This window comes from Eublepharis macularius, chromosome 9 (assembly GCF_028583425.1).
Source record: "Eublepharis macularius isolate TG4126 chromosome 9, MPM_Emac_v1.0, whole genome shotgun sequence".
In the NCBI taxonomy this organism is placed as follows: domain Eukaryota; kingdom Metazoa; phylum Chordata; class Lepidosauria; order Squamata; family Eublepharidae; genus Eublepharis; species Eublepharis macularius.
Genome location: NC_072798.1, coordinates 53,537,619 through 53,563,425, shown reverse-complemented (window position 1 = coordinate 53,563,425; position 25,807 = coordinate 53,537,619). Strand labels below are relative to the sequence as shown.

Sequence of the window (25,807 nt, the reverse complement as noted above, 5' to 3'; positions counted from 1 at the left end):
CAGTGATAGTTTTTTGCGCACTACATTTCTGCAAATCATTCAATTGTTGGGGAAGACTTTTGGAAACAGAACTATCACCACTTAGAGCGGAACTACAAGTAACAAAAGGCACAGATTGGACACTTGTTAGCTTCCCTCAAGTTTTGATGGGAAATGTAGGCATCCTAGTCTTGAAGCTTGGCTCTCTGACTGCTGTCTAATGGACTTTTCAACTGTCACTTGTCCAACATTCCACCAAGCTGCCTACATTTCCCATCAAAACCTGAGGGAAGCTGACAAGTGTCCAATCTGTGCCTTTTGTCACTTGTAGTTCTGCTCTTAGTAGTTTCTCTGAAAGACTGTGACTGCCCACTCTTCTGCTTATCTTCTAGGATTGTCAGTCATATTCCTTTAACCACTGTGTACATTAGAAAATAAATTATCTATAAAATTGGGTCCTTTTCTCCTTTTTGTTTGAAATTTGACAAGGAAGGTCCCTTGGGTAAAATACTCCTCTCAAAATTCCAACTGAATAGAACAGAAATAAGTTACAGCTGAAAATTTGTTTCACATTGAAACCAATGGAGACTAAGAATAAAGCAAGTAAACTCAAAATAAAAAAGAAAAATGATTTTAAAACATCTACCAAAATAAAAAAGAAGAATGTTGGTATGCACCCCTAAAATCCATATGGCTTTCCTTTTTTGTCATAGTGCAACAAAATGGAAGTGTGATGGAAATTTTATTTATTTTATTTATTAATTCAATGTTTAGCCCACCCTCCCCACAATCGGACTCAGGGCGAGTTACAATAATATAAATAATACAAAAAAACATTTAAATACATTTAAAATCAGAACAACAATGTATATACAATTCAAGTCTCAAGATGGCTGCCCTCTCCATTTTTCCCAACTACACTATAACAAGAGGGGAGTGGAGGGCGCAGTTGATGTCATACTGTGACTTTGCATATAGGGGGGCAGATGGTTTTATAGCTCCCCCAGCAAGAGACTGGTAGGGAGGCATTTCTAAACAACCTAAGACTGGCTTCAGCCGTATGCCTGGCAAAACATCTCTGTCTTACAGGCCTATTGAAAGGATATAAGGTCTTGGCAGGCCCAGGTGTCCTCTAACAGAATGTTCCACTAGATTGGGGCCTGGTCTGAAAAGGCCCTGGCCCTGGTAGAGGCCAGCTGAGGGCCAGGTTGGGGCAAGGGACCACCAGTAGATTTTTATTTGCCAATCTTGGCACTCTCCATGGTACATACAGGGAGAGGTGGTCCCTCAGGCATGCTTGTCCCAGTCTATTTAGGGCTTTAAAGGTTAAAACCAAAACCTTGAACCTGATCCGGAACTCCATGGGGAGCCAATGCAGCTGCTGCAAGATCGGAGTGATATGTGCCCTGTATGGTATACCCATCAGGACACATGCAGCAGCATTCTGGACCCACTGTAATTTCTGGGTCAGACCCAAGGGAAGCCCTACATAGAGCAAGTTACAGTAGTCTAATCTAGAGGTGACTGTTGCATGGATCACTGTAATTAGGTCATGAACTGACAGATAGGGCACAAGATGCCTGGCCTGCCAGAGAGAAAAAAACACAGACTGGGCAACTAGCACAACTTGACCCTCCATTGATAAGGAAGAGTCCAGCATCACTCCGAGACTCCTGACCGATAGAACGGACACAAGCAGTGCCCCATCAAAAGTCGAGAGCCATATTCCCAAATCTAGCAGGCCACAGCACAAGTACAGGACTTCCATCTTTGCTGGATTCAGCTTCAGCTGACTTTGCTTCACCCATCCTGACACGGCCTCCAAAGCTCTCACTAGGACATCTGGGGCAGAGTCAGGCCAGCCAGCCATTAGCAGATACAGCTGGCTGTCATCTGCATATTGGTGACAGCCCAGTCTGAAACTTCACATCAACTGGGCAAGGGGACACATGTAAAGATTGAATGATAGAGGGGAGAGTATTGCCCCTTGTGGGACGCTGCACAGCAATGGTGTGCAGATAACCTCTCCCCAAGCGCCACCCTCTGTCCCCAACTGGAACAGAAGAAGAATATAGCTCTGTGACCTTGTACTCTGAGCCTCATGTCCTTCTCCACTATCCTGCTTGTACTTTGTCTGTGCTTAGAGCCACACACACAACCAGAAGAAATTAGATGGTGTCCTGGTGCACTCTTTTTCTTCCTGCCTACACAGCCTGGAGGAGTACAGCAAATCAAGTGCAGTCAGATTGAAGAACAGAACTGCAGCAGGTTCTGTGGCCACTGGAAGTCTCTACTGACCATAAAAGCTCTTGCCTGTATTCAATAGATACAAGCATTTATTCCCAGCTCTAGAATGTTGTTACTGGAAGTGGTCTCCTTGCAATTAATAATTTGTGGGGGAATTAGCAAATAAAGAGGGTGGCTATGCAAGAGGCGGGTAACTGCGTGGATCAATCACCTGTGCTTACGGAGTCCCCTCCCCAAATTAGCAAACTAGGCTGGTTCTTAACAACAGACAATACCTTTTATTAAAGAACAAGGCTTCATGCACATACAAAATTGCTGGGGAAAATAATTACACAGAGAGAGAGAGAGAGAGAGAGAGAGAGAGAGAGAGAGAGAGAGAGAGAGAGAGAGAGAGAGAGAGAGTCCTAGGAAGCTTAGCTGGAAATTGGGGATAGAGAGAGAGGGGGCAAGTATATCTACCTATCCTGAAGAGCAGTCCAGTCCGTGGTGAAGAGAGAGAGAGAAGCTTCAAACGTTCAGTGTCCTTGGCCAAGAGAGCAAGAGGCTTAGAGCAAACCTCAAGGGAACAACACTTGTGGATCCAATAAGCATGAACGATTTGAATGAAGCCAGAGCTCTACCTTTATAGGTAAAATGTGCCCTGAGGTGGAAGAGCCCACCTAGCCACTAGAACAAAGACTCCAATGGTTAGTTCCTGGTTTTGACAAAAGGTTTGAGTACCTTGATCGGTAGCTGCCGGGGTGTGTAAAAGCAAATGCAAAACGTGTTCTAGTGCTGCACAAAAGAGATAGTTAGTGAATTCCACTGGAGCTAAGTTGATGGATTTTAGGTGGAGACTGTACTTTTCCCAGGAACAGCTGTCTCTACTTATGAATGTCATTTGATTAGCTCCTCAATCAAGGACAGGAGATCTCATCACGGAGGGGGGTAAAGGAATGTGTTAAGTGGGGATGACTCTGTGAGGCCTTTGTTGCACTGGGCACCTGTGGGGCTGGAGAGATAGTAAATCCTGTGGCATTCCATTCATGCCTGTTCTCCCGAGTAGGATTCAGCAACTGTTAGAGGCTCTCTGGTGGCAATACAGCAGCCACTTTAACTCCAGAGGCCTGAACATCTTTAATATCATAAGCAGCCATATTAAAATGGTGGAGGCTGGGCTGACCACTTACAATGTGACGTAGAGGCAGAGGAAGGAATTCTGATGTTTTGATGTGATGGGGCTGGGAGTCTTCCTGTCCAGAGAATTTGCCATCCATATAATCACATAACTCACAGTGAGCAACAAGCGAACAGCAAAAGCAATAGCTACAGCAATCACATGTTCAGAATCTATCTACAAAGAGCATACACAACAAAATCAGAACAGCTGATTAAGAACAGTTTGAAGGTTGGCAGAGAATTTTTGGCTGAATTCTGTCTGAAATGTGTTGCCATTCTACTGGACCTTGGCTCTGGAAAGCATCTCTCTATGGAGGGGTAGTTTACTGATTGCCGCTGTGGAATAATGGTCCAGTCTGGACACAAACCTCAGCTCAGACTTACAAAGAAACTGCCCCAGGCCACTCACAGATCTGCATTAGTTTACTGAGTCCATCTCTCTCAGTGTCTGAAAGCTCACTTGAAGGGAAATTAGTTTCTGGCTAGTACCCAAGTCTTGTGGCTTTTTATCAGAAGATAGGGGTTGGGGTTAGTTTTCTGTATGTACTGTACTGTAGACAGCCAATGTCTGAAAACTGGACCAGTGTTGTCAGGTAATGGCTGACAAGGCTGTTCTGCTTTAATCCATTACAGTTATGAATGTTTGCTCAAGCAGTTAAATAAGTTGTGGCCACAGTTTAACCATGCCAAATGTGTGCTGTGATTTATTCATCTACTGTGTCTTCACCAACTACTTTTCTCTAGTATGAGATAATAAGAAAAGTATGGGAAAGATATCAGAACGCTTTGCAGCCAAGCCGTACTGGCAAAACATCAACGTATTCCCAAGTATGAAGAATGTATAGCTCTAATTAATCCATATTCCATAAATGCAATGCTTTGTGTGTTGCTGTTAACCTAGAATTGCAAAGTGAGTTTAGCCATAACTTAGCAGACATGAACCATGTTTCCAATTTTTCTTTCATTTTTGTGAATGTGATTGTTAGTCTCTAATTCCAAAGACTCTGTTACAGTTAATCTCAGTGGGTTTTTTTCTTTCCTCAAAATTCATTAGAGCATAGCTGAAGTCAGAAGCAGGCGGTTCAACAATCTCCTGTCCTAATGAAGTGGTAGCACTTTGCCAAGAACAGCATCTTAAGAGTGCTTATCAGTCCGATAACAACAGTCCACATCACTTAGTGATGAAACACATGCTTTGGGTAGAAACAGTCCTTACTTCAGTGCAATGTTTAGCTTTCCAAGAATGTGCTCAGAGGCAAACCAAGCTGCTGCCCTGGAAAGCCACTGGCAGCCAGAAGCTTAGTGGCCCCTGCAGTACTAGCATCTCAGCAGGTTCTACTTGGTTTGAGCCCAGGTTGTAGACACGACATCAGAGCCTCAGTCCACGCCCAGTAGACCTTGTAGCACTGCCAGCACTGCAGGGGCCACTTGGCTCAGCTTGCTCCAAGATTGTTTTAAGGTTCCAAACCACTCCTGTTTCAATCCCTTGTACATCCAGTATCTCTGGTGGCAAGTTTGGAAGGAAATCTGGAAAGCACTGCCAGTTAAAATGGAAAATGCTAGCTAGATGGACCAATACTCTGTCATGTTATATAGCACCTTCTCAATAGGCTTATAATCCTCATGGTGCTAGTCAAGAAATGTACTTTGATGAAAATCCAGGAAAACTTGATTGCACAGAGCAGTCCACAACTTGTGCTAAAAAGAGTGGCTTGGCAACTTGTTCATTAATGAGGGTTGATTGCATATACATCATCCTGAGACATACGCTGCTAATAATTTGTATATTGCATGTAATTTATCTAAATGTCATTTTCATTAATATAGTAGCTATCTAACAGCAAATGGTAAACCCCTTGCATTTATTTTAGAGGCCTGCCTTCCACATCTTCTTCCGTTTGAGCAATGCTGTCCTTCTTTGCAGAGGTGGCCCACCATTGCAGCCATGTTTCTTTAGTGCTGATGGTTTCTGCTTATGCAAGATGTTGATCTTGTATGAGCAGAAAGCAACAAGCACTGAAACAATGTACTCTGCAAAGGGGCTATGAAAGCAGAAGGAAGGTACAGGTTCCAAACCATTAATGATATTCTGAACTTTTACTCTCAAGTCTGAAAGAAATCTAGGTCCGATGTTGAAAAATCTGAACAGGTGAAGCTTCCAAATAAAACATCATGAATTTGAGATACTTGTATATGCTTTATGGTTTTTTAGCATTTTACATTCATGCCACCACAGTTTCTAATGGATCTCTGCTATTGTGCCATCTATAAACTTAATTTTATTTTATTTTATTTTTTTTACAAAACAGGGATGTTCAGGAAGTTTAGGAGAGCCTGCAAATAGCCCACAATATGTATGTTGCCAGGACTAGTTCATACAATCTTTTGCTCTTCATTTTCTTTATGAAAGAATAATCACGTATCATACAGATAAATTTCACTTTTAAAATTTCAGTGAGGAGCATAAACAAGGTGTGATCATTATCAGAATGATTACATTTTAATTTTGATGTAACTTAAACATTTACTTTATACTAAAAGGTTTTTAACCATTTTTAGATTGCAATTGTAACTAATAATAATAACACTATCATTATTATTATACAATCCCTATTTCCTCTTTCTATTTCCTAAAAGCCCCCATAGTCTCTCCCCTTCACCTACTTCCTTCTCTCCTTACCCACCAGCAATTCTACCTTATATCTACCCCCTGTCTTCAGCTTTCCCACCTTCCCTTGCTCTGACAGCCTCTCCTTGAGAAAACTATGGCCTCGTTGTACAGTGCAGGCCAACAAGCCAAGACCAGTTGCATGGTGGGGAATACACAAGAAGTTACAGGAGGACACCTCACTTTCCCCAGAATCCCCCTTCCCACATGATTGCCTCTTTCCTTCTTCCTTGCAACCTCCATATCCTCACATTTCCCTGCTTCCTTCTCTTCTTTCCACTCACCAATCAACCTACCTTCTGTCTAGAAGAGTGGTATATAAGCATAGTTGTTGTTATTGTTTTATCTGAGTCTCAACTTCAGCTATATTTATTATTTATTTACTTCATTTATATTCCACCTTTCTCCACAATGGGGTCCCAAAGCATCTTGCATCTTTCTCCATTTTATCCTCCCAGCAACTCTGTGAGGTAGGTTAAGCTGTGAATGTGTGACTGGCCCAAGGTCACCCAGTGAGCTTCCATGGCAGAGTGGTGATTTGAATCTGTATATCTCAGATTCTAGTTTTACTATTACCACTACACCTCACTGGCTTTCATGGGACAGTTGCTGTTAAACAGTCCTGTTTGCTTAATGCAAGTTGCATAGTAGCATGGTTGTTACCAGAAAGGATGCCAACAAGTCCTCCCTCAAAGGCCAAAACAACCTTGGAAAGGGCCCTGCTCCCTCCCCCTGCTTTTCACTGACAGAAACCAAGCCTTGAAAGTTGACAGTATTGTTGTGGTTACCTAGCAACACCCACAATGGCCACTAAGAGGTAGTTCATTTCTTAAAGCAACAGGCACTGCTTTTATTATTTATAGTCTACAAACAGATTATAATGCCTTGTATGTAACACACACACACACACACACACAAATCTAGATACAGAGTTTGGTGGTGAAGTGACCTCTGTAGCACTCTTCCATATATGCAAGGAGAATGCAGAATAGCAATAATGTACAGAAATACGTACTTCCATGGGCAGATGGCCACTGCTGGATTTTGCTGATAACTGCTTCGTACACAGTATATTATTCTGAAAGGCTTTTTAATTCATTTCAAAGAGGAACCTGCACTTTTCATTTTGAGACAGTCACTTTTATTAAACAGCCTCAAAATTGTCAATAGGTTGTTTCACTTAAAACATTTTGCATCCTATTTCTATTTTTTCATTGTCAATAAGAAATTAATTTTCTAACTAGAAGACTCAAACATTAATTGTCATTTTACTTCACATTGGTTAGTGGCCTACAGAATAATGTTTTGAATATATCATTTAAATCAAAGTGCTTTCTTTTTATATAATTTAACTCTTTCATGTTAGAAATAGTATATTTTCCCTTGCTAATGTAAAACCTACAGAAGATATTCTGTTTCTTTTAATAAATAGCTAAAAGGCAAATACTTCTTTTCAGGAATGAATGAGCAAGATCTGACCTTTTGATTTTAACTTGTTCTTGTCGTCTAGACCCAGCTGTGCGCCTGGCGTTGTTCAAAAACAATGAAAATAAACATCCCCCTGTGAAACCACCAAAGAAGGCACAGACAGGAAAAATGAGCTACTTTGAAGGTATGCACAGGGGTTGTGCTGTACATTTATCTTTTTTCTGAGATTTTCCAAAATTTTAAAAATTATACAAAGGTATAGATCATTTCCTTAAAATACTTTGCTTTGCATTGACAGTGATAGAACTTATGTATAGCCATCCAAGTCTACTGATATCTATGGCACGCTCTCGCTCTGTGTATCTATGTATTTGGGGTTCCGGTAGAAATTTTAAATCTCACTGTATCTCAGAGTCCACTAACGTCCACTTCTCTGAGAAGGGAATATCTCCATTCAAAATATATTTCCTTTTATTTCTTTTAAGTTGGAAATTGAGGGGTTTTAACATCAACCTCAAGCACACATATGTTATCTGTTAAAAGGGTTGCTGGTTTTGAAAGGGGATGCCCTAGGAAGTGAAACAATTAGAATATTTTTTTAAAGTTTTGTTAAACTGGAACATATCACAGTAGTGAAAAACTATAAGGAATAAGACATATATGTGACACATTTCTGCGCTATTCCTTGCCATTGATTCATAGAGTATAATCAGTGTTAAAATGAATAATGCAATATAGAAGAGAAAAAGTACACTACACAATGTGTACAAAATAGATCTGGCAGGAGAACACAACAGTTTGTCATATATTCACACTGCACAAACTGCATATTGTGTGTAAAAAGCCTTTGTTCATAAGATTTCTATTTTACTCATTCAATTCAAAGAAGCTTTCAAAGGATAACCTGTAAAATCCTTGTTCTTTATTCTTAATGACTTTCTCATATATTTATACTATTATCGATGTATTTTCAGACTCTATAGGTGGTCATGTCTTGCTACAAATCAGGATATACTGACTTGATTGTATTTTATACAGTGATGTTTGATTCACTAGTTTCCTTCTTTGGGGTTGGGGCCACATTCGAGAGCTGAACTTGTGGCCATTAATAATGAATATGAACTGTTTTCTGGGGATCTCTCGCAAAAAACCAAGATTGTGGTATAACTACAAAAGGTTTTGCTGTATTGCTGTAACAAAAGCAAGCGAAAAAAAGAGGACTCTGTCCTTAGTTTTCACCTGGTCCTTAAGTACAGGCAGAAGTTGAACATAGAAATCAGTGCATGAACATCTGTACAAGCCTGTCATTCAGAATAATGTATTTTGAAATCCTTTTCTCTGGTATAAATTCTTACCATTACCATTTTTGGCACATTGTTAGGTGATTTGGTCCAACATAAGCAGCTGTTTGTAGTAAGCAAGTAGGGTAAAAGTGAAGTGCATTTTTCTTCCATGCTTTTAAAGATCAGGCTGCATTCCCATAATTATCATGCAAAACATATTTCAGCTTTTACCACAAGACATCCACTGATTTCTCTTATTACAATTGAACACTGGTGTTTCAGGTCCAATATCTTATTCTTTCTTTTAAAAAAGAAAACTATTGTCAGAATGATGCAGAGTACAATTTTACAGCAGACAAATGCTTATTCTTGATAGAAATCAATAACCATAAATAATAGTTACCTTAAAAGATTATTCTATTCCCTTTATATAGTTCGTATTTTCATGCAGTTTGGTTGTACCAAAATATACAGGTATCTTTGCACCTTTAACGATCAGATGCTTTATTGTGATATTGTTTTTGAATAGTTATTCAGTATTGTGTACAAGGAGTGCTACTTTTCTACATTTAAAATGTATATATACATTATATACACTATGAGATGTTGTTGTCATTGCATGTTAAACACTGACCAAATATGGCATGTGCTGTATTTTTTTCTGAATTTATTGGAATAGTGGGCTGGAATATTAAATAGATCATAAGTGCAAGTATTATTTTCACTATTTTGATCTCACACTTGAGTTAGTAGAAGATATTTCCGTGCATATAGTAAGCCACCAAAACTGTCAAATGGGACATGATTCCCATGTTAATTCATGTTAATTATTAGAAATTGAATTCCCCCCCCCCAAAATGAACAGAAGCCATTGTGATCTCACCTCACTAGTGCTGTTTGATACTTCAGCTCCACAGTGGATAGAGAATTAGATTTGAGTATGGGGAGCCCTGAGTTTTGATCTCTGCTTAGGCAAGAAGTTCACTGTGTGATGTTAGGTCATTCACTATCTGTCAGTCAAAAAAAATAGATAAACATGAGGATAAAGCATAGTGGATCGTTTATTCTGCTTCAGGGTCCTTAGAATAAAGTTTGTATAAAATTGTAATAAATAGCCTGCTTACAAATTAGGCAAATATAAAAGCTTTTCTGCAAATATTTAGCCTCTTCAGGTCAGTCCAGGGAATGTAATGATCTTCCTGGGTGCCCATAATTTTTGTTGGCTTTTTTTTTAAAGTCAATAATGGTCTTTTAAAAGGTTTAAACTGCTAAGGATTGCACCAGGCATCCTAAACATAAGTCTCCTTTAGGCAAACGTTAGTGTATATTCTCTCTGGAGTGACGTTTGGCACCATTCTCTTCTCCCTATCTAGGTCATCCTTTGATGCAAGGCAAAATTCTAGGTCCTAAAAGAGAAGCACAACATATGTCCATATTTCCAGATTAGTTGCCTAACACTGAAAGGAGGAGGCCGGTTTTTTCCATCATATACAGAATGATCTTGGCGTCAGTATATCAGGGAATCCAGGGATTAAACTTCATGCTTTTAGGCCAGAACCTAGTGTAGTGATACAGGACTACACTACACTACACAAAGATGATGGCATCTTTTAGATGTAGAATGGTAAAATTTTTTCTGAACTAGTTATTTTCCCTGGTTTTTAAAATCAGGTGAAAGGATTGCACAAGGGAACTCGTATGTCTTGTAAATATTATATGCATTCTTCTATATAATCTGAAAGGAGTTAGTTGATTATTCTAAGCACATTTTCTTAGCATTGGGTGACATGAAATTAAGATTTAGCCATATTGGGTTGTTTATATCACTTCAAAGGGCCAATAAAGCTATTACGGCTGCTCAATTGATATTGACTTTAAATAGATTTCCTGAAATATCAAGTTCACAATTTCCTATGAAGCTCATCTTGCTTGTGACTCTTCAAAAATCTAATTTTACTTTCAGATGGTTAACAGAAATCCTAAACAGGATTACTACAGTCTAAGCCCACTGAAATCAATGGGTTTAGACTGGAGTAATTCTCCTTAGGATTTCACTGAAAAATGTAAAATCTAAAATTAGCTACTGAGGACTGCCAAACAAGAAATCATTATTTGTTTCCAAATATGTATACCAAAGTATATTCACCTGGCCATTGTAGCATCATATTAATTAATTGGGCTGTGTTATGCATTTTCACATACTATAAGTTATCTGCCATAAAATGTGAGGAAATGTATTTTAAAAAACCTTCCAAGACAGAAGGGAACCTTTCACTCTCAAGATTCATAGTCGTCCTGTAGTTTTGTTTCTTATTATCTAGTGTGAGCTCACACAACAGAGCCCTGCACATTGAAATATTTTCTCATTTTAAGGAATTAATGGCTCTCCACCAGCCCTTTAACATGTAAAATGAGTAGGTTACTTGTGTCCAGTACATCCAAAAAGAGCCAGGATAAAATAAACATAAGGAGTTAGATATCTTGGAAAAAATCTGTCATGGGTTTGGGTTAATCATCTCCAGAAGAAATTCAACTTGATGCCTGAAATGTAAGACTTCTTGGAGAACACAGCAAAGCCTGAGGCAGTGTTGATCTGAAGGAGTGCTCTGCATGGGTCAGAGCTGCTTTGCTGGCAGAGTGCAAACCCAGTTCACAACTACGGTGCTCTGACAAAGTTGTAAAAGACTGCAGGGGCTATGCAGTGCACACATCGGAGCTTCAGTTGCATAGCTGAAACTGTCCAGTCTTCACATTGTTGTAAATTTTAAAAAATTAAATAAAATCTGCAGGTAATTTTCTAATCTCCTGCTCACAAATAACAAGTATAGTTTCCTTTCTGCTTTTTGTTTGATCTATAGAGTAAAACAGTTTTGTTGCTGCAGCACAGGGTTAAAAGTCAACTAATGAAACACCTTCATGAAGTGTGGTGATAGTCAAATATTTTGTTCTGATAGACTCAAAGCCATCTCAACTAAATGCTCTAAATGGCTTATGCTTTTATTACACTGTTACTGTGTCATGAACATACATGCCCCAGGCGTTTTCTAGGACATTTCCACTTTGAACAAAATTTAGGTATTTTTTCCTGTAAGAACAGATATATTAAGAGAAACTGTGCAATTCCTGCAAATTTTAGATGAATTGGTAAGTCTTGTTAATTTCATAATATTCCAGTTTAAAATTCAATTGTAGAAGAAATGTGTTTCTCCTAGTTCCTTCCTTTTATAATACAGCAGCATGGGAGTGCAGTTGAAAGTTAATTCTGGCTAAAAAATATGTAAAAAGTAAGGCCCTGAGCCTATCCATGTTTACTCAGAAGTAAGTTCCACATAATTCTTAAGTTCTCCTTTCCTTATTATGTGATCAGACACTTGACATGGAGAGCATTCCTATGCCCATTAATTTATAAGGTGTGGATTGATTTTCAGATGCTTGAAAGGAAGAGAGTGGCCTCAAGTCATACCTGACTTATTGTGACCTCTGGTGGGTTTTTTATGGCAAGAGACTAACAGAGATGGTTTGCCATTGCCTACCTCTGCAATCCTCGTCTTCATTGGAGGTCTCCCATCCATTTCATAACCAAGGCCAACCCTGCTTAGCTTCTGAGATCCGACAAGTTCAGGCGTACCTGGGCTATGCAGTTCACTAAAAAATGTATCCAGTAGCAGAAGCACCTATGAATGGAAGGGCAGAAGATTACTAGACTCAGTTTAATTATATTTATTTTATTCATTTATTTAAAACATTTCTTTCTCACCTTTTCAGCCCAATAGGGTTCCCATCAGTAAACATCAAAACTTTAAAATATTTCAGTGTTAAATTATTTCAAACATTAAAACAGCATTTTAAAGAAGGTACGTATAACATATTAAACAATAAAAACACATAGACGTATGTAATACCACAACCAGAGAGGAGGGCCAATAACAGCTATTAGGGTTACACAAAACAACACACAAAAAAGTCTTCACTCTCTGGCAGAAGACAATGATAGAGGGAGACAGCTAAGTCTCCCTGGGATGGGAGTTCCAAAGTTTTTGTGCCATGACCAAGAAGGCCCTTTCTCAGATTGCCACCTGTGTAGCCTCAGATGGCATGGGTACTTAAAGCAGGGCCTCAAAAGATGATGGTTGACAGGTAGGTTCATATCAGGAAGGCAATCCTTCAGGTACTATTCAGGTATACTAGCATGCATTAACCATCATTCATTCATTCATACAAGTAAAGGTGAGGTTAGCAGGGCACTCAAAAGAACTTGTTTCCAAGTAAATATCTGAAGGATCATTCTCTTCAATCATAAAGTTTGTTAATGGGCACTTGTAATAATATTGTGTTACTTTCTTGTGACTCTGTAATATGTTAGTGCAAAAGGACTTGCTTTTAAGTCTTCAACGACAACCACATTAGTTGTCCAATTGGTACAAGCATTTTGAAGATTATTATTATAATATATTTTATCATTATTTATTTTGCTTCTTTAAAAAAACCTGTGCTCAGATATTCACCCATCAAGACAACTTCAAAATATATATTAATGGTAATGTTACAGGTAGCACAATTCTTTCTCCCACTGTAGCTATCATGATAGAAGCAATTCGGCCCCTGCCCGGCTAGCAGCCAAAGGCTTGAGGCTGGGGGCCGCATCTGCCACTGTGGAGGAGAAGCAGCAGCGTTCCCCCAGCCTCTCAGGGTCAAGTGGGAAGGGGTGGGGCTAAGTGCCTTAACAGGACAGCCCTGCCCCCTGTATCGGCACTTGCAGCCTTAGCATTGGCAGGATTTATTTGGGGGGCTGTTAGTGGGATGGTGAGTACCCTTGGCACATCCCCATTGGTGGGGATATTAGGGGCCTGTCAGGATCGGCTGGCATTCTTTATGGCGGCCAGTTGAGAGGGCAGGCTGCCTGGTGGGATCCCCTGGACAAGTCCTTCCCTCATGCTCCACAGCGGGGGTGCTTGGAGCTTTAAGGGGGAAACCATCCACCAGGCCGGCCGGATCCCAGCCATGCATTTGGATGGCTCGCATCCGGGGCAGTGGGTCTCACCCAGACAGGTCAAGGCAGGGTCCAGGGGAGTGACCCCAGGGCTTGACCTGTACCGCTGGTTAGGCCCTTGCCAGGTTTTGAGTTGTTGCAGTTCATGTTGTTGCCAAAATAAAAAGTGGTCCTTTATTACACAAGCCTTGTGTCTGCCTCTTTATTCCGACTGGGGGAGCAAAGGGTTTTGCAATAACAAACAGTAACAACTTTTCAACTCAATATCCTTAAACCCTTTAGAAGCCTTATTCAGTCATTATGTTTTTGGAGAACCACCAATATGTGAGGGAAAAATTTACTACATGTGGACCTCCCAGTACATGTAGTCAACATTTTGTATAAACTGGGCAGTGTGTTTTTTTCCCACCTTCAGCACATAAAAATCAAAAATTTTGAGGATACCATCTGTGCATACTGCGGCTGGAAAAAATGTACATTGCTCTATTCACACAAAATGATGAATGCATGTATCAATCACAAATACCATTATTTCCCATTAAGCAGGGTTGGAACACCAAATTTGTAATGACTGAACATGGTTTAATTTGTTCATTACAACAGGTTCTTGCAGGAGTACTGTTCTTGGCGAAGCTAACCTCAGTTCTGTCCAGCATCCTAAAAAAAATCCCAGTGAGTAGCTTTCATATGCCATAATATCTTTGTGCACATATGGAGTCCCCTTCTTTAAGTGTTGAAAGCCCAGCATACAGTAAAACTTAGATCTGCCGCTGAAAGCAGTGTTGCGCTCTTAAATTAGAATCATTGCAAAGTTACCTAAAGGATGGTTCAACACGTTCTAGATGCCACTGTGCCAAAACAACCCTGCAGTCCTAAGCAGAGTTACATCCTTCTAAGGCCATTGGCTTCACTAGATTTGGAAAGGTATTCTTCTTCTTAGGATTGCACCGTACAATACCAATATAGTTTAAGCCACAGTCCTCAAAAGCAAGTCCCTCTAAGTTCAATAATTATGTTTAGAATTGTAGTCATTATACAGGAGAGGCTGAAATGTCCTGAAAACTAAATCATATATTTGTCTTCTGTAAACAGTTAAGCTGCTGTTGATGTCACTAAGAGTGATCTTTTGGAGAGTGACTGATAGTAATTTTAGTCTTTTTCAAATAAGGTAAATCAGACAGTACAAACAATTTCATTTTCTTTTTTTCCAATTTCCTTTTGACTTCATGCTCAGTTGTTTTTTTCCCCTATATCCCAAGATACTGAGCCATATCCAAATCTTTTATACTGCATGAAGCAGTCATCTGGAGGAATAAGCCTCTGAGTGCTGAAGCATTTCAAATCCTTTTCATCTGACCAGTCAGTGACCTGATAACTATTTCCTGCCCCTAAATAAGGTTGTGACCCAGGTCTTAGAGAGCAAAAGACAGATAATTTTAGCAACAACTTAAATTCAAATAGGTTCGGAGGTGGTGGGGACACATCAGAAAGGAGAGGGTATTTGGCAAGAAAGCTTAAATGAAGCATTTAGCTCTTGTTAAGAACAAAAGGAAAAGGCCATGGACTGGATTGTACTGTCTTTTTTCTTCATTCATTGTCTCTGTCATCACAAAATCATTAGGTGCTATGTCAGACCCTTGTTTAGATCTTTAATGTCTTCTTTACACAGGTCAATTGTGGAAATACATTCCATCTTGAAAGATGGATGTGCCTACATATTCAAACCTATCCCACTGCATGAATAGGAAACATATTCATGATGCACTTCAGAATGTACTTTAACCATTCTTTGGTATTTGCAGCCACAGTAGATAAGAGTGCTTAAAAATAAATCTTTCTCCACTCTTTCATTGGACATTTATAGGTGGAATACAGACATTATGAGAGCTGTGAATGAAGGTGAAGGGAGAATAATAAAGAGTCCAGTAGCGCCTTTAAGACTAACCAACTTTATTGTAGCATAGGTTTTCAGGAACCGCAGCTCTCTTCGTCAGATGCATGGAGGGTATGAAGAAGAGACAGAGATATGGTTCTTGAAAGCTTATGCTACAATAAAGTTGGTTAGTCTTAAAGGTGCTACTGGACTCTACTATTTTGCAACTACAGACTAACACAGCTAACTCCTCTGGATCTATGACCAAGATGAAGGCACAATTTCAAACAATTCTTGTATAATTTGAGATCTTGTTGTTGCTATTGTTGAGAGTATTGTGTATAATCCTTTATTTATTTATTTATTTACAGTCCATCTTTTTCACTAAGATTAATAGACTAATTATCTCCTCATTGCATACATATGTGGTTTGTACTTCATCTCTCAGTCACACAGCTTTTCCCTGTGCAATGCTGTAAAAATAAATCTGTCTTCATTGCCCATAAGAAACAGTGTTATGACAGTCATCTGTTCAGTGAGGCAAGGGGTTTATGTGGTTCTAGTTCAGAGAGAGTAAGAGAAGGTGATTGCTTTTGTAAATGATAGACATGTAGAGCTGTCTGTTAAGTGATGCATGTATGGCTCAAAAGAAAAATCATGTTGAGTCCACCCCTAGATGTTGAAAGAAAGCCTCCCTCCATGCAACGTATTTTTGTACATTCTAACCTTCCTTTGCTAGATTGGGGTGATTTTATGTCCCCACCGGAAAATAGGAGAGTCCTGCAAGAATTCTTCTAATTGCTTCCTTTAGCTACTAAAATATTTTTAAGTGAATGGATTAGAAGGTAGAAGACAGTTACAAGAGCACGTTGTTGTTCATAAAGTAAGTGACTGGAAGGTCTTATAAAGAAGCTCCTGGCTGTTCTGTTCTATGGATGGGAACTATAGTATTATGAAAGATTAATTGTTCTTAATGAGGTCAGAGATCTACAGTACTCCAAAAAGACCATTTCCTTGTGACAACATTTTTAATATTGAACATACGTTTATATCGTTTTCCTTTTTTCCTTGCTAATAAAGTTGTGGATCAGCCATATATTACAACTCCTTTTGATGATGTGAAATATTTCTTTAAACAAAACACTGAGAAAAGTCGGCAAAATTGAAACCTAGATATTGAAAATGTGGTGCCATTAAATACAAGGAACAAAGCCATATACCTTTTACACTTTCTAGATAATCTGCACAAATAGAAAGTAAGTACACTAGATTTAGAAACTTTTATGAAAGAATTGCAGAAATAGTTACAAATGATAGTTAATAATGGAACTGTACAGGAGTGTAACCTCTTAGCGTTCTTGTGATAAGCACTGGAACATGTGCTGCATTTACAGTATGCTATCCTGTTTGATTCTTCACATTTGAAACTTAACATTTGAAATCTGCAAACATCTTGCTAGTCATGGCAAATAACATTGCCAGTTCGTAAGAGTGTGATCCTTAGAATACTTTCATAGGAGTAAACCACATTGAAAAAAAGTATCTGAGCAATTTTGGCCTCTACACATCCTCATGCTTCTGTATGTATGGCTAGCAAAACTGGTTTTTATTCAAAGGTAACGGAAGTAAGGGGGAACTAAACTGAGTTCCTCCTCTCCCTCACTGGTGGTGACATCACAGTCAATAATCTGTTAGAGGATGCATATATGGATGCTGTCCATCAGGGACAATCATGAACATTTTCATAACTACAGAATGTACTCTCTCTGACATTCTTTTGCGATTGTGAGACAACCCAATCCTTGAAATGGAATCAGTGTCCTGAACCCTGATTCTGTGTGTTGGTGGACAGATCATGCTAGCTCAGACTAACCATAAGTAACTCCTTTGCCAAACAGAGGAAGATTTGTCAATTGTCTTTTTACCTTGATATCCCTAGGAGCCTAACTGTTGTATAGTGTTCTGAGTTGTATAGAAGTTGTGTAGAGTGGAATAGGTCTATATTCCATTTGCTGTATAGGAAGGAACATTTCTTACTAAAGTGGATAAATTCATGTATCATAAGAGTTGGTTTGTTCTACATCAATAGCTTGTATTAAAGTTACAATGAAGAATGTTAATGAAAATGTAGGTAAGAAAATTCTTAAGGAATTAAAGAAGAATCTGTAGTTTATATTGTCAGCGAAAGTTTCTGATTTAACCTACAGATGACCTGGACTTGTTTGTTCAGATGACAGCTCTAAAAGTGTACAGGGAATATTCCCTTGTAATACAATGATTTGCCGCAAGCTCTGACCTCACTGTCTGTCAGGGAGCAGGTCTGAATTGGCCCTTTCTCTGATATCGTGACACTGCTTCTGTTGCCTCGATTGTGACCTCTGATTGAAAGATACCCCTGGGACTTCTATATAATAAGCATGACTCCTGACTCTTAGCCAGGTCTGCTTTCTTAGATTTTTGTCAGACTTTCTTGGTAGTCTAGGCTGTATATGCTAAAATTTACTTGAGCTGTCACGGTGCTTTGTGTTCGGTATACTCTTTGAAATATATTTTGAATATGAATTTTGTAAATGGAAATATATCATTTGCAGTAATGTATAATATTCAGAAACAAGTACCTTTTTCATTAGGCATCTGTTTCCTGTGTAGTTTATTGATGGCATTAAGATTTTAAAAAAAATTTCCACAAAGACTGCACAGTATGTAAACCCCTTTACTCAAGGTCATCCAAGCAGCTCAGATGACTCCAAGCTCAATCTCCTTTGCTCCTGGAGCTGCTTCTCAGTTGGTTCTCTTCCTGTCCTCTTTAGTTCAGATTGTCCACCTTATGCAGATGTCCTCTTTAAAGCTTGGACACACCATACTACAATTCACCAGATCTCAGCAGTTGAGGAGAACATTTTATGTATGTGTCTTGCCATTCACGCAGAGTTTTAATTCTGAAATACAACTTTAAGAGGTTTTTTGCCTAATAATTGTCTTGCATCTGTTCAAAGATATGCAGTCCTATTTGTAATTCTCTCCTTTGAGCTCTTGATCCATAACTACAGGGACATTCTAAGCAGTGTTCTGGGATAGCTTTTAGAATGTGGTACTAGGAACTGCAGATAGATCTATTCCCTCATTGCTCTCCCCACCCCCCATTTTTTTTTGTTGCTGTTTTGAATAGGAGCATTTATCAATGGTCAAAGCAATGGGAAAGGGAGTCCTCTTTTGAGAGCACCAGGGAATTATTGTCCAATACTGTCCTTTGCTGTTGTTGCACATTATCCTATTAGCATAAAGATATCACTGTCACTTCTATCTATGCATCTCTTTCTGTCAATGACACACTTCCTAATAAAATGGTTTTATTTCAGTCACTCCCTATCCTTATCTGTTATAATTGCACATATATTGTTTACATAGAAGTATTTGGGATTGGACAACATAGGACAGGATCTATTGACTTCCCTTCACTAAGTTTTCCTCTGTTGGAGGAAGGTTGTCAGGACCAAAGCATGTGGGACACTGGGAATTCCATATCCAGAGAGCCCAGCATTTTAAAACAACTCAGTTACCAGGAGCACAGGGACCCAGTTTGGATTGGGGTTGTAGCATGGAGGAAGTATGGATTAAGTGTTACATTGTGTGCCATTTTCCTGGACTGTTTGAAAACATATCTGTGATCTGCTTGAGTCCTCAAATGGATATAAAGATGGAATACGAATGCAAGAAATTCAATAAATCACTTTGATGTTTCAGAATAAATTATAGATCATACACATTTTCTTATTTATTCTGACACAGGAATGACTCCTTAAAGTGTAAAACATGGTATTGATTTTCATTCTTTTTTCCCTGTTATAAGGTGTTACATGAAATATTCATAGTTTTTGTTCTAACTACACATTAGTATTTTCTGTTCTGGAGTAAAGTATATATGGTATACAATACGCAAATATAAGTAACTTCAATGGTTCACATTTCCCAGTCTGACTCTGAAATGTTTGCTTAGAGAGCAGAGGTCTAGTAAAAAAAATGTTTGCAAGGCTTGATTTTCTTATTCCTTTTTTAAAAAGTATTTTCCTTAATGTAAACTGTGTATTTGAAGTTTTCAGCCTGGTGCAAATCATCATGATCAAAGTGTAAACCACTTACCTTTATAAGTAAAAATCCCAGTCACTATGCTTTACTTGCAGACCACAAATAAGATGCTGTGATACCTGCCTTCCATTTTTCTTAATGTAACCTCATGCAGCTTTAAAAAACGTAAGCGTTAGATCTGAATGTTGGCACAGTGTTACAAAGATCTGAACTTCATCCAAACTACGTTGACTGAATGGCTGCTTTCTTTATAAATCTGACTTTGGCTGCAGTAGCGCTGATGTTTTGTGTGGGAGGTGAATTATTCCTATAAATCAGAAAAGTTAAACATTGGTAAAAAAGTTAGAACTTAAGCAGTTTTCATCAATTATGCCCATTTTAACTTAGCCAGTCTTTCTCCTATGAACTCTTTATTTGGTTGTTTTATTAACCCATTTGAGTTTCAGAGATGAGTATTCCTACTGTAGACCCTCATTTCACAGAGCAATAGTGTAAAAAAATGTTAATGGGAATACTGTTGAATAATAATTCTGCTTTTTGTTTTTTACCCAAATTGCTGCAATAGTGAAGATAAATGCATTCATTTAAAATGAAATCCTGATTCCACTGAATTTATTCCACTGAAAAATAACCTCTGTAGACCAAAAGTATAATCCAGAGTAGTTACTCTAGTATTAATTTCATTGGACTTTAGACTGGGGTAGTTCTGAATAGGATTGCTGTTGTTAGACTATTACCTAATGTTTACAGTTACAAGTTAGCACTTTGAAAATTTGAATTGCATGATTTAATTTCATAAAGCATCTTATCTTTATTGAAATTTAGTTCTTCAGATATTGTACACTCATTTTCCCTTCCCAGAATGCCAGTACCCACCTTTCTGGTTTCTAATACTTTTTGTAGATATTGAATGTATCAAGCTGGTTGCTGAATCAGAGCTACATTCTTTTCTGAGGAAAAATCCAAGATTTTTAAAATTCATCTGTAAAGGCCTAGCTTGCTGTAATTTGTCTGTGTTGTTCCTTTTAAACATAATTAAATCCATCCAAATATAATGCACCATATGTTGGTACAATTTTATGCATGAAAAGAACTTTTGAATATTAAATCACTACTAAAATGCTTGACCATAATTACTAATCAATATTAATCAGTATTTGCTATCTATCACTGTAAGCATTTTTAATAATATAATTCTGAGATATAAAATAAATCAAAACACTGGTTTGATCTGCTTTGAAAATTTACTGAACTATTATTCATTGTGGTCATGTCTTAAAAAGTTAAATTAAAGCAAATATTCCAGGAGCTGACCTTTTTATAAATTTTACTTTTTAATATACATCCATAAAGGACCATGTTAAACAACTATACAGGATACAATATGAAAAGAAGTCATATCGTTAAATAATGCATGTAATTAAAGCCTGCACATTGATATATTTATTTGCTTGGAAGCTTCTTTCTTTAGAAATGATGTACTTGTATTTTTTGTTTAATTTACAGAATAACGGGCAATCTTCCCAACACATCTTAATACAGGAGAAGCAACTAATTTAATGAACATGCTCATTGCTAGAGAAACTTTCTAAAAATAAAAGTTATCCCTTGTACTTAACTGTGAAGAATATCAAGTAATCACAAAAGATACTTCTTCTATATTACGTAATCAGGGGAAAGAATTAGATGTCTTCCATTTAGAATAGATACAGAATTTAGAAACCAGGAGCTGGCAGTATGATTTGGTAGCCTGAAACTGTGCAAGCATTTTTAAAAGTCAGGAACAAATTTTTGGCAGTTTACCACTTTATAAGGTCTAAGATTTCTGGATCAAAAAGATGAAGAGCCACCTTCTTTGAGGCATATAATCCTGCATTCTGATTGTCTTCATTTTAAGTTGAATCCTCGCAGCTGGTGTCTCTTGCATTTCTGAAACATTGTCAACATTCTGTTCAGCAATCTGTTTAGTTCACATATATTTGGATCTTATTATGTCTTCATTCTGGTTCTTTCATGTTATAAATATATGTAGTTGTGTGCATGCATTGAATTTGACCAGGATTTGCTCTCTGATCTCATAAATCATCCTTCCTTTCCCTTTTTCCAGACTCTGAAGAAAGCCATGCACTTGCAGCTTGAAACAGTCACTATGAGTACCACAGACATCGCTACCGACTAGCCAGCGTAGAGTATATCTGATTTAGCTATGGCACAAATAACACCAAAATTGGCACATACACTCCGTTAGGAGAAAATCAGAGAGGAGTATGAGCTTTCACTTGTACTTGAGGGAGGAAAGGACATACACCAGAGGTGGAAACACAGCAGGAGAAATGAGTAGGACCCAGAAAGCCAGTAACACAGCTGGCCATATCTGACAACAAGTTAAGTGAAAACTGGAAATAGATTTCTCCCTCAGAGCAGAAGACAAAATTAAAGCCATGTCTGCATGGGTCTGTTTCACCAGTTCAGTTACCATACTGCAGTATTTTTTTTCCTGACAATCTGCCCCAGATTTGCCACCATGAGTAGTCACTCCAGCCACTATGTTGCTTTTCTGCGGCTTTCCTGGGAGTGCTTATGCCATGACTTAAAAAAAAAAGAATCCTCTTTGTAATCTGCTGTTTCCCCATGCACACTCTTTATTCTGTTTTGGAGTGTTCTACCCCCCCTTCCACCCCCTGCCAGCCTACTTCATTGTGATTGGCTACTCTCATCTATCCAGCCATTCCCTCTCTCCTCCGTTCCATCGTCCTTCCCCTTCCCTCTTTCCTCTTTTTTTTTTTTAAATCCAGCACAGGATTGATAAATCACTGGTTTGAAAGTGCACAGGGGAAAATTCCCTTTTTATTCTTTTTGCTTTTGCAGAGGTGGGAATATTGTATAGGGGGCTAAATATCTGGTATCAGAAATAAACATGCTTTATTTGCTTGGGGGAAACTGAGGAGGCAGGAATGGAGCTTTGCCAAGGATGCATCTCTGCTCCAATGAGATGATCGCTTCATTTTTTAAAATATTATTTCTATTTGTTTTTGAGAAAGAACATTTCCTTGTTCACATGAGAGATTCAAGCTCATGCATGATTCCCCCCCCCCACTTCCTCTATTGTTTCCACTGTTTGGCTGGCCAATAAACAATTCTCACAGCCCACCACATGTGGAGTTCTTTAAAAGGAAGAAAAGCACAGGCAAATCAACCAAACAGAGTCAACAAAGGGAGGGTTGGAGGGGTAGTGAGGCTGAAATCCAGGAAATAGGTTGAGCCAGAGCTTCTGCAATGCATTGATTCAGTGCATGAGCAAAAAAAAGGGGAAGAAATGGGTGGCACTGTGATGCATTGGTGACAACAATGCAAGCACTCATGATCCCGACTCATTTTGGCACAGTGCAGAACTAAAAAAAAAAATACAGGGCCATGTATTCAAAACATGAGAGGTGCAAATGATCACATACAACCCAATTCTATGCCTTTCAACTTGACTTCTGGGATAGTGAGGACTTATGTCTCCAGTGCAGAAAGGGCTTAAGTCTCAGCATTGGAAGAGGATTTACTCTACTAAATGACTTTGAAACTAACAGCAATCTTATTATTGAGAGGAAACAGGACTGCAACCTTGTTTAATTATTTGCAAAAAAGAAGCAAGTAAAGAAGTATATCCATTATTGTGTCTAGTCTTTACTCTCTTCCACACTAACGGGAACAGTGGGACCCTCCCATTACCTCTCCCTCAAGCATCTTTGGCACTTTCTCTTCACTTATCAAATGTGCAGCATAAAACTGTCTATAAAACTAACCTCAGGCCAAACCATAACACAGCTGGAAAAATGAAAACTATAATGAAAAACATTGCTTTCTCCATAGTTTCCTGCTGAGCTCAGGAATATTTTGTACTGAAAGGTTCATTTGGTCCCATCTCTTCAGGTGATCCTCCAAGGACTAAGCACTTATCTGAGCACTTATTTTTTCTGGGCCTTTTAATGAATACAACTGTTTAAGCAGTTTGACCTAGCATTTGCATCTTGCATGTCAACTAAACATAGGACTCATCTTTTTGTTTAATTACTGCAATTTTTCACATTGCTTTAATAGTGTTACTTATCTGAAGAAGTGAGCTGAGTGACACATGAAAGCTCATACCCTACCACAAATTTTGTTACTCTTACAGGTGCTATTGGGCTCTTGCTCTCTTCTAGAGTTATTTATGATTATTTATTTTGATTATGGTTTCAGATGGGCTGACTTAGTTGTTGATGGTTGACATTTCTTGTATTCCACTTTGAAATGCTAAAAAGCAGCAAAGAAATTTAGTAACAACCTAAATAAAAAAGATTGTTCCATGTTCCTGACGTTAAGTGTTCATTCCATCAACAGCCTTTGTTTGCTAACTCGTGTGATGTTGGATTTCCTTGACTTCAGTCTAGACATCTTATTTGATTCTCAAAAACAGCCAAGAGGCAATATGGATCAGGGCTCCAGCCCTGGAGAAGTTAGCCCTTTCCTTTCTCCACGTTATTTCCCTAGTCAAAAATATTTTCCCAGTTTTTCATGCTGATAGGGAAAAAGTCTGGCACAATATCAGATAAAAGATAAAAGAGCAGAGGTGGAAAAAATACTGGTACCCATATTGCTCCTGCCTTTTTTCTTACCAAGGTGTAAAACAGGAAGCACATTTTTTTAACCTTGTCTGCCCTGGATTGCTTTGTGGATTCTTGACTTCTGGCCTAACTCTGACCAAGTTTCTGCATCCCCTATGGACTTGTTGCCTGTGTCTTGTTCTTGGGCAACTTTACTCTTGACTTCAGACTCATTCATCCTGCCGGTGTACCTGACAGTAATGTTTCTGGAGGTCAATTCATGGAGTTCCAAAGTCACATGAATTGTATTTGATCCTCAGAAGAGTTTTTCTAATTGGCTACATCTAATGACTATTGAAATGCAGTCTATACTTCATCCATACTAGTGTTTAGAGAGAGAGATGATTCAGACATTCTTTTCTGTTTTCCCCACAAATGTTTTAGTCAATCCATTCATGAGTTCTGAGATGAAAGCAAATCTTTGAGGTCCATAGTATTTTCTCAGTTTTCCTTTTCTTCTTAGTACCAGCCTGAATTCAATTGGCCTTGCACATACAAGATTGTGCTTGAAGGCTCTTTTCTTGGCCTCTTGCGGACAACTGTGTTTATGGAACTATAGAACCCCCAAATTCTTCTTATCCTCAGGTGTGGAAGAAGACTTCACTCACACAGATAAATCTGTAGAGAAGATGGAAAGGAACAAGGAACGTACATACCAATGGCTTCATACACAGGTTTGGGATTATGAAGGACCTAATTCCAGAAATGAAAAATGGTGAGCTCATTGCTTTTTAAATTAGATTTTTGGATTGTAATAATACATCATGTAACATGAAGCCCATCTTAATTGTCCTAAAATAAATAAGCCATTTTATCCAAGGGCCACATTGCCAAGTTTAAAATATACTCCTGTTGAGAATTAATTTAATAAATTCTGCATATCATTCTATCACAGACCTTAGTGAATTGCTATGACATGCTAGCATGCAATATTCATAATATCCATGCATAATATTCTGTCAGAAGCCCAAATGGCTGCATTTATGAAAAACACAGGAAAACATATATTTTTCATATACTTTTCAAGTTACAGAATGTATTCAAATTATTGTAATTTAGTGGCTAACCAGATACATTAAATAATGCATTGATAAGCTCTGGCAAGTGCTATATTTGAAACAGGCAAGGCCTACACAAGAGTGCCAACAGCAAAGGGGGGAAATCACACTGAGGGAAGAAACCAGAGGTGAAAGGAATACAAAGTTTTTTTATAATAAGGAAGTTAACATTTCAGGTCTTTGTTCCTGAGAAAAATTCTGTCCTTTGATTTCTAGAAAGAATAGATCTCTCATTGCTTAGCTGGTGATTTCTTCACCATCTAATCAAATAGATTTCTATTAGCAACCCAAAGATAAAAAGTTGAGGAAGAATATGTTTGCTCAAGTATGGAGGGAGCCTGATGCCCTCTGTGGGTGTTTCAGGAAGTAGGATTCTTGTAGCCCACATCAATACAAATGATGG

General features: G+C 38.4%; 1 protein-coding gene across 1 annotated transcript in view; it reads left to right on the top strand.

Moving 5' to 3' along the window:
- Positions 1-25,807, top strand: part of LRRIQ1 (leucine rich repeats and IQ motif containing 1) — a 159,177-nt gene that overhangs the window by 106,950 nt on the left and 26,420 nt on the right. The window contains exons 23-24 of the mRNA XM_054989427.1: positions 7,563-7,664; positions 24,932-25,061. Of these exons, the coding sequence (XP_054845402.1) occupies positions 7,563-7,664; positions 24,932-25,061 (232 nt within the window). The remainder of the gene's footprint in view (positions 1-7,562; positions 7,665-24,931; positions 25,062-25,807) is intronic.